This window comes from Cylas formicarius, unplaced genomic scaffold, assembly GCF_029955315.1.
Source record: "Cylas formicarius isolate icCylForm1 unplaced genomic scaffold, icCylForm1.1 PGA_scaffold_7__23_contigs__length_41026272, whole genome shotgun sequence".
NCBI lineage: Eukaryota > Metazoa > Arthropoda > Insecta > Coleoptera > Brentidae > Cylas > Cylas formicarius.
The window spans coordinates 1,633,845-1,643,101 of record NW_026844352.1 but is presented as its reverse complement, the minus strand read 5'-3'; the positions used below and the strand labels follow the sequence as shown (position 1 = coordinate 1,643,101).

Sequence of the window (9,257 nt, the reverse complement as noted above, 5' to 3'; positions counted from 1 at the left end):
TAAAGAAAATTATAACGAACATTAAAACAATAAATCGAAAATATTAACTACAATTGGGGGGGCGAGGGGGATTTTATAGTATCTGCCAATAGACCTTATTAACCTCCACCTTGAAAAAAAACTTTAACCCTCTCGGAGCAACGCAAGTATTTAAAAAAAAAACTAGAAATGTAAATATTCTGAGAATAATGTTTTTAATTCAGGAGTAGGCTATGAGATTTATTTGAATACTTTATTCTGATTGGTTCGACTATTATAGGTGCAATTTTCCTAAGCTTTAATCCTATTGGTCTATGCGTCTGACTATAAATAGCAAGCTCTGCATGTTGTCGGAGGCTCATTTCATTATAGGTTTTCGTTGGAATGGCGTCGTCAATGATAACGATATCAAAGGTGTTTATGGGGGTTTTGAGGTGCGCGAAAGACGATGTAATGATTTAAAATTGTGTGTCCGACGTTTCGTTTTAACAGGAAGCCATCCTTAGAGCACTATTTTGTAGTAATTGGAATTTGAAGGAAGTTTCGGGGGTTTTGAAGTGCGCTGAAGATGATACAATAATTTAAAATTGTGTCCGACGTTTCGTTTTAGCATGAAGCCATCTTCACTAATTCGTAATAATTGGAATTTGAAGGTGGTTCCAGGGGTTTTGAGGTGCCCCGAGGGCGATGCAATGATTTAAAATTGTGTCCGAGGTTTTGTTTTAGCAAGAAACCATCTTCAGCGCGCTAATTCGTAATAATTGGAATTTGAAGGTGGTTCCGGGGGTTTTGAGGTGCGTTGTGGGCGATGTAATGATTTAAAATTGTGTTCGACGTTTCATTTTAGCAAGAAGCCATCTTCAGAGCACTAATTCGTAATAATTGGAATTTGAAGGTGGTTCCCGGGGTTTTGAGGTGTGCTGAAGACGATGCAATAATTTAAAATTATGGCCGACGTTTCGTTTTAGCATGAGGCCATCTTCAAAGCACTAATTTGTAATAATTGGAATTTGAAGGTGGTTCCGAGGGTTTTGAGGTGCGCTGAAGACGATGCAATGATTTAAAATTGTGTCCGACGTTTCGTTTTAGCAAGAAGACATCTTCAGAGCACAAATTCGTAATAATTGGAATTTGTTGGTGGTTTTGGTGGTTTTGAGGTGTGCTGAAGACGATGCAATAATTTAAAATTATGTCCGACGTTTCGTTTTAGCATGAAGCCATCTTCAGCGCTCTAATTCGTAATAATTGGAATTTGAAGGTGGTTCCGGGGGTTTTGAGGTGCGTTGTGGACGATGTAATGATTTAAAATTGTGTTCGACGTTTCATTTTAGCAAGAAGCCATCTTCAGAGCACTAATTCGTAATAATTGGAATTTGAAGGTGGTTCCCGGGGTTTTGAGGTGTGCTGAAGACGATGCAACAATTTAAAATTATGTCCGACGTTTCGTTTTAGCATGACGCCATCTTCAAAGCATTATTTCGTAATAATTGGAATTTGAAGGTGGTTTTATGGGTTTTGGGGTGCGCTGAGGGCGATGCAATGATTTAAAATTGTGTCCGACGTTTCGTTTTACCAGGAAGGCATCTTCAGAGAACTAATTCGTAATAATTGGAATTTGAAGTTGATTCCGGGGGTAAGCTGAGAGCGATGCAATATATGGAGGCGGTCTGTATACGAAGGCGGTCCGTATACATAGGCGGTCCGTATACGAAGGCGGTCTGTATAGGAAGGCGGTCTGTATATGGAGGCGATGCGTATATAGAGGCGGTCTGTATATGCAGGCGGTCTGCATATGGAGGCGGTCTGTATATGGAGGCGGTCTGTACGTAGCTAGTTAGCTAGTAGCTAGACTCGTCGTTGCGATAGTAATCCTGCTCAGTAGGAGAGGAACCGCAGGTTCGGACATTTGGTTCACGCACTAGCTCGAGCGGGCTATGGTGCGAAGCTACCATCCGTTGGTTTATGCCTGAACGCCTCTAAGGCCGTATCCTTTCTAGTCGAAGGCGGCAACGATATCTTTTGGAGTTCCAAGAGTCGAAAGGCTCAAAACAATGTGACTTTACTAGGCGGTCGGCGTCCGCCTTCGCACGAGCCCGATTGGCGCTCGAGGTCACCGATCGGCCGCGGGATCGATCCTTGCCACGTCCGATCAGACCTTCAGGCGGCCGATCGTGGGTCAATCCTTTCGATGTCGGAACTCGGAAAAAAAACTGCTGTCAATCCAAGAAAGTGAAATTTTTAAGTAGTTACCTGCAGTTTTGACTATAATCTACCGTAAATCATAGGCGAAAACCAATTATTTGTCTCAAAAAGAGGGGTTTTAAGTATATATCTGCTTTTCTAAGGTAGATTTGGGTGCACTAAGAGGCGAAAAAGCAGATTCTGGCAGGTATCTTATCGAAATCGGCAACTATTTGACTCAGAAAGGTGGTGATATTTATTGGTTTATGAAGATTTTCTCTACTATAATGCTTAAAGACGCCAATTTTGGCTAGTATTTGAAAGATATTGACATGAATATGTAACCTTTTGGAGTAAAAAGTGATAGTTTGAGCTGATATTTGCAGTTTTGATGCGGTTTTAGGTACGATATGAGTCGAAGAAGTCGATTTTGACTGGAATCTGTTTAAAATGAGAAGGAAAAACCTGCTATCAATCCAAGAAAGTTAATTTTTAAGTAGTTTAGTAGCAGATATGTAATTAAAACCAATTTCTTTGAGACAAATAAATGGTTTTCGCTCTTGGTTTCGAGCAGATTATAGTCAAAACGGGTTTCGAGAACATCCCGGTCAAAATCGGCTCCTCCGACACATATCTAACCTAAAACCGCATCAAAACTGCACATATCAACTCAAACTATCATTTTTTTATCCACACAGTTACCTTTTGTTAATATGTCTTAAATCCTAGTCAAACTTGGCGTCTTCGGGCATTAGAGGACAAATAATTGGTTTTCGCTCTCGATTTCGAGCAGATTATAGTTAAAACTTGCATTTTTATAACTTTCCGGACTCAAATCTACATTAAAACTACAGATAAATACTTAAAAGCCGCTTACTTGGATTTATAGTTAGTTTTTCTTCCTGATTTCAAACAAATTGCAGTCAGAATCAGCTAATCCGACACATATGGAACCTAAAAAAGCTTCAAAACTGCAGATATTAGCTCAAACATCAATCCAAGAAAGTGAATTTTTAAGTAGTTACCTGCAGTTTTGACTATAATCTACCGTAAATCAAGGGAGAAAACCAATTATTTGTCCCAAAAAAGGGGTTTTAAGTACATATCTGCTTTTCTAAGGTAGATTTGGGTGCACCAAGAGGTGAAAAAGCAGATTCTGGCAGGTAACTATTTTACTCAGAAAGGGGGTTTTACACCGATATTCAATGGTTTATGAAGATTTTCTCTACTATAATGCTCTAAGACGCCAATTTTGGCTAGTATTTGAAAGATATTGACATTAATATGTAACTTTTTGTATCAAAAAGTGATAGTTTGAGATATTTGCAGTTTTGATGGGGTTTTAGGTACGAAATGAGTCGGAGAAGCCGATTTTGACTGAAATCTGTTTAAAATGAGAACTAAAAACCTGCTATCAATCCAAGAAAGTTATTTTTTAAGTAGTTTAGTAGCAGATATGTACTTAAAACCAATCTCTTTGTGAAAAATAAATGGTTTTCGCTCTTGATTTCGTCCCAAAAAGTACATACAAAACTAACCAGTAAATATCGATGTAAAACCACTTATCTCGGCCAAATAGAGTCCAGTTTCGAGTTTATCTGTCAGAATCTGGATTTTCCCCTCTTATTGCACCGAAATCCACCTTAGAATTGCAGGTATGTACCCAAAGCCCCTCTTTCTGGTACAAATAAGTGGTTTTCGCCTCAAAACCGCTGTAAAATTTGTGAAAACATTAAATACAAAATTCACGCCCTAATAACCATAAAAATTTTTAATCGAGAACGATATTAACCGATCCGGCTGAAATTTAGCAAGAAGATAGGGGGTCGGAAAGATATTTAAAAAAACGGGTTGAATTCTAAGTTTCTTAGCTCTTCCGAGAAAAAAAAAATGAAAACTTAATTAAACAACCTACTATTTTTTACTATAAAGTCCCCTCCTAGCCCCCTCCATTTAATTGCAATTAAGCATTTTTTAAAAATTTGCAGTATCCCACAAAAACCGTCCCCGAAGGCAAACGGTAAAAAATGTAGATTTTTAATTTTTTAAAATACCTACGTTTCTCTGAGAAAGTTCAATTTTTTTTCGAAAATGAAGGTCAATGAGGTCTATCCACAGATACCATAAAGTTCCCCCCAGCGGTTATATTAGTGCGGGAATGGACTTCTACCGGATCACCACATTTTTTAATATAGAACAAAATATACCGAACACCCTGTAATATATACAATATACTAATATAATGCTTAAAGACGCCAATTTTGGATAGTATTTGAAAGATATTGACATGAATATGTAACTTTTTGGATCAAGAATTGATAGTTTAAGCTGATATTTGCAGTTTTGATGCGGTTTTATGTACGATATGAGTCGGAGAAGCCGATTTTGAATGGAATCTGTTTTAAATGAGAAGGAAAAACCTGCTATTAATCCAAGAAAGTGATTTTTTAAGTAGTTACCTGCAGTATTAATGTAGATTTTAGTCCGTTAGGTCATGAAAATGCCTGTTTTGATTATAATCTACCGTAAATCAGGGGCGAAAACTAATTTTTTGTTTTTCAGTACATACAAAACTAACCAGTAGATGTCGATGTAAAACCTCTTATCTCGGCCAAATAGACTCCAGTTTCGAGAATATCCCTGTCAGAATCTGGATTTTCCCCTCTTTCTGGTACAAATAAGTAGTTTTCGCACTTGATTTACAGCAACGAACACGCATTCCTTGTCCCAGACAACTTATCGGACTGAAATCCACTTTAAAACTGCAGATGACATCATCAAACCCTCTTTCTTGGATTGGTAAAAGGTTTTTCTTCCATTCTTCTTACAGATTCCAGTCAAAATAGTCTCCTCCGACACATATCTAACCTAACACCGCATCAAAACTGCAGATATCAGCTTATGCTCTCATTTTTTGATCCACACAGTTACCTATTGTCAATATGTTTCAAATCCTAGTCAAAGTTGGCGTCTTCGTTCATTACAGTAAAGCAAACCTTTACAAAACATTAGATATCGATGTAAAACCCCCTTTCTGAGTCAAATAGTTGCCGATTTCGATAAGATCTTAGTCAGAATCTGCTTTTTCGCCTCCTTTTGTATCCAAATCTACCTTAGAAAAGCAGATATGTAGTTAAAGCCCCTTTTTTGGGACAAAAAATTGGTTTTTACCCTTGATTTACGGTAGATTATAGTCATAAAATTCATTTTCATAACTCAACAGACTGAAATCTACATTAAAACTGCAGCTAACTACTTAAAAAGTCACTTTCTTGGATTGATAGCAGGTTTTTCCTTCTATTTTAAACAGATTCCAGTCAAATTCGGCTTCACCGACTCATATCGTACCTAAAACCGAATCAAAACTGCAAATATCAGCTTAAACTATCAATTTTTATCCAAAAAGTTACATATTCATGTCCATATCTTTCAAATGCTAGCCAAAATTTTCGTTTTAAGCATTGTAGTAGAGAAAATCTTTATAAACCATTAAATATCGGTGTAAAACCCCCTTACTGAGTCAAATAGTTGCCGATTTCGATAAGATCCTTGGCAGAATCCGCTTTTTCGCCTCTTAATGCACCCAAATCTAACTTACAAATGCAGATATGTACTCAACTCGTCAAGAAGAAGGAGGGTTCCTACCGATTAAGTTATGACTATCATGAGTTGACTTCGCATACAATAAAAGACCATTATCCATTACCATTAATAGAGGACCAACTTGACCGTCTCAGTAAAGGTAAAATTTTTCCGTCACTGGATATATCCTCCGGGTTCCACCAAATTCCCACCGATTCAACATCTGTTCATAAGATGGCATTTGTCACACCTGATGGCCACTATGAATATCTGCGTATGCAGTTCGGGCTGGCAAATGTTCCTGCAGTGTTCCAAAGGTCAATCGATAAAACGTTAGGGTATCTGAAAAATACATTTGCGTTAGTCTACCTCGAATATATTCTAATACCATCGGAGACTTTTGAAGAATATCTGGCATCATTGGAGAGGGTGATAGAGGCCTTGAGCAATGCCGGATTCAGCTTGAATGTAAAAAAATGTCACTTCTTTCAAGACAAAATTTTATATTAATTATTATTTACAATTAAATGGTGGGAGCTGGAGAGGACTTTATAATTTTAATTTATAGACCTGGTTGACTTTAATTTTCAGCAAAAAGTTCAAACTTTTCGAAGCAACGTAAGTTTTTTAAAAAAATGAAAGCGGGAATTTTTGATTAGTATGATAATTTCCAAGAATATTATAACTTGAGAATATTAACTAATGATGGCGAATGGTTTTAGGCTTATTTTGTAGTATTTGCGAATGGACCTCATTGACCTCTAACTTCGATACAAATTTCAATCTTTTCTCTAATTCTGTAATTTTCTCGATTATGTACATTGTGTATACGGTTATGTTCAAAAACTAAAAGACCCTGAAAATTGCCGTTTTCATAGGTAAAATATTAGCCGCAAATGAGAAACTGAAAAAGATAGGTTTAAACGGTATTATGAACTGTGCCGAGAGTTACAATTTAATAAATAAAATCTTAAATCGTCATTAAATGTCGATATTTTCAAAAAGTAGTTTCGGTTTCAGATTTCTAATCCTCAGAAACCACTTTAGGCAAAATTTTGCAAGCTTTTGGGATATTACCTCGAAATCCCATTTGGGTCTGAAATATCAGCTCCAAAATCGATGGTCAGCAATTTATGATTTAAATCTCGCTTACTTTAACTAACCATACCAAAAAGTCTCACACAAGTTGTACCGTTTGCCGTCGGGAACGATTTCTGTTGGAGGCTAAAAATTTTTGTAAAATAATTAATTACGAGTAATTGAATAAATAAATCATTGAATAGAGGAAGGACTAGAGTATTTAATGTATAAGTTTCAATTTCTCAAAATTATTAACAAATAATATATAAAAAGTTCAATATTGATCATTGATTTTTAAACTGTTTTTTCTAATTGAAATGAGATTTTAAATTTATTTTTCAACTAGTCTTGATCCGAGAAGGTTCATGTCTTTATAGAAAATGCGCATCAATGTGGTTTATCCGCACATACTATAATGTCCTCCTCAGCCCCCCATTTTCGGTTAATATTTTCGATTTGTTATTTTCATTTTTGTCGTTTTTCTCATAAATTTTAGGTTTTTCATTTTTTTAAATATCTACGTTTTTCCGAGAACCAAGCAGACCGCTCGTAAATCGACCGGAGGAAAAGCACCCCGAAAGCAGTTGGCGACCAAAGCGGCGAGAAAAAGTGCACCGGCAACGGGAGTAGTTAAAAAACCTCATCGCTACAGACCGGGCACCGTGGCTTTGAGAGAAATTAGACGTTATCAAAAGAGCACCGAACTATTGATCCGAAAATTACCGTTCCAAGGACTGGTCAGAGAAATCGCTCAAGACTTTAAAACGGATCTGCGTTTCCAAAGTTTCGCGGTTATGGCGTTGCAAGAAGCGAGCGAAGCTTATCTCGTCGGTCTTTTCGAAGATACAAATTTGTGCGCCATTCATGCCAAACGAGTAACGATCATGCCGAAAGATATTCAATTGGCAAGGCGTATCAGGGGAGAGAGAGCTTAAGATTAATAATAATCTCTTTTATTATTATTAACAACAAACCGGTTCTTTTAAGAACCACAAATCATTTTCCTTTAAGATTTCGTTAAAAATTGAAAATAAAAAATAAAGCCCGGTTGGAATTTTTTTTTCGCAACTAACGACGTCTTTAAAAAAAAATAATTAATGGTTCTGATCATGGCACTAATTTTGTAGGATCAAAAAATGAATTAGAAAAATTAATCATTAAAAATCAAGACGAAATTCAAAGACAATTAAGTGTTAACGGAACTACCTGGCATTTTATTCCCCCCAAAGCACCTCATTTCGTTGGCCTCTGGGAGGCTGGAGTTCGTTCGACAAAACACCATTTAAAACGAGTGTTAAAGGACACACCTTTAGCCTATGAAGAATTTTCAACGATTTTATGCCAAATTGAAGCTTATTTAAATTCCCGGCCATTAACTCCTCTCAATTCAGACCCCAATGATCCTCAAGCCTTGACACCTTCGCACTTCCTGATTGGAGAAAGGCTGACAAAAATTCCCGAATCGGACTTCACACCAATACCAGAAAACCGTTTATCGAAGTTTCAAAGATGTCAACGTCCAGTACAACACTTCTGGAAGCGTTGGTCCAACGAATTTATATCGGAACTGCAGCAAAGGTTGAATTGGACTAAATGCTATCCGAAATTGCTAAAGCCAGGTTCCTTGGTTATCATCAAGGAGGACGATTTGCCCCCATTGAAATGGAAGCTTGGAATCGTACAAGATGTTCATCCAGGAAGTGACGGAATAGTTCGTGCAGCAACTGTAAAGACACCATCCACAACTGTAAAGCGACCAGCAGTCAAACTTTGTCTCCTTCCGAATGATGACAATCAAACATCCGTTGAAGCCTAGCGGCTGTCAAGGCGGCCGGCATGTTAGGCACAAATCGCACGTTCTGGCAACGTCGCATACAACCGACACCGCAGCATCACAGCTGAGATGAACTGTCTAATTTTGTGTTCTGTGTTCGACCCGGGTCCATGCCTATATATAGTCAAGAATAAAATCTCGCAATGTCAACACGTGTGTGTTTGATTTCTACTCAAAAAATCACAAGAAATTAAGATACGAATTTAGAGTTGTAACATTAAACGACTCAACAGGCGTGAAAGATTTCAATAAAATAAAATAACATAACATAACATAAAATAATAAAAAATTTCAATAAAACTATCGACTAGAGGCTCTTCACCTTGGAGACCTGCTGCGGATATAGGTACGAACTGGCCCGACGTCTCCACGTGGCCATAACTTAGCGGAATGAAATTTACATTAAAACTATAGGTAACTTCACCAACTTCACACAAAATTCACTTTCTTGGATTGATAGTAGGTTTTTCCTTATCATTTTAAACAGATTCCAGTCAAAATCGGCTTCTTCGACTCATATCGTACCTAAAACCGCATCAAAACTGCAAATATCAGTTTAAACTATCATTTTTTGATACAAACAGTTATATATTCATGTCAA

The 9,257-nt window shown here is 37.1% G+C and overlaps 1 protein-coding gene and 1 long non-coding RNA gene across 2 annotated transcripts; both read left to right on the top strand.

Annotated features, from left to right (window-relative positions):
• The first annotated feature begins 820 nt into the window (after positions 1-820).
• On the top strand, positions 821-2,551 carry LOC132704860 (uncharacterized). The gene is made up of 5 exons (XR_009619331.1): positions 821-894; positions 948-1,136; positions 1,190-1,257; positions 1,311-1,378; positions 1,432-2,551. It is a non-coding gene; the product is annotated as an uncharacterized LOC132704860 (long non-coding RNA).
• Positions 2,552-5,976: 3,425 nt separating this feature from the next.
• On the top strand, positions 5,977-8,790 carry LOC132704376 (histone H3-like). The gene is made up of 2 exons (XM_060674341.1): positions 5,977-6,210; positions 7,275-8,790. Exons 1-2 carry the CDS (start codon positions 5,977-5,979, stop codon positions 7,755-7,757), a joined length of 717 nt encoding a protein of 238 aa, XP_060530324.1. The 3' UTR covers positions 7,758-8,790.
• Positions 8,791-9,257: the final 467 nt, after the last annotated feature.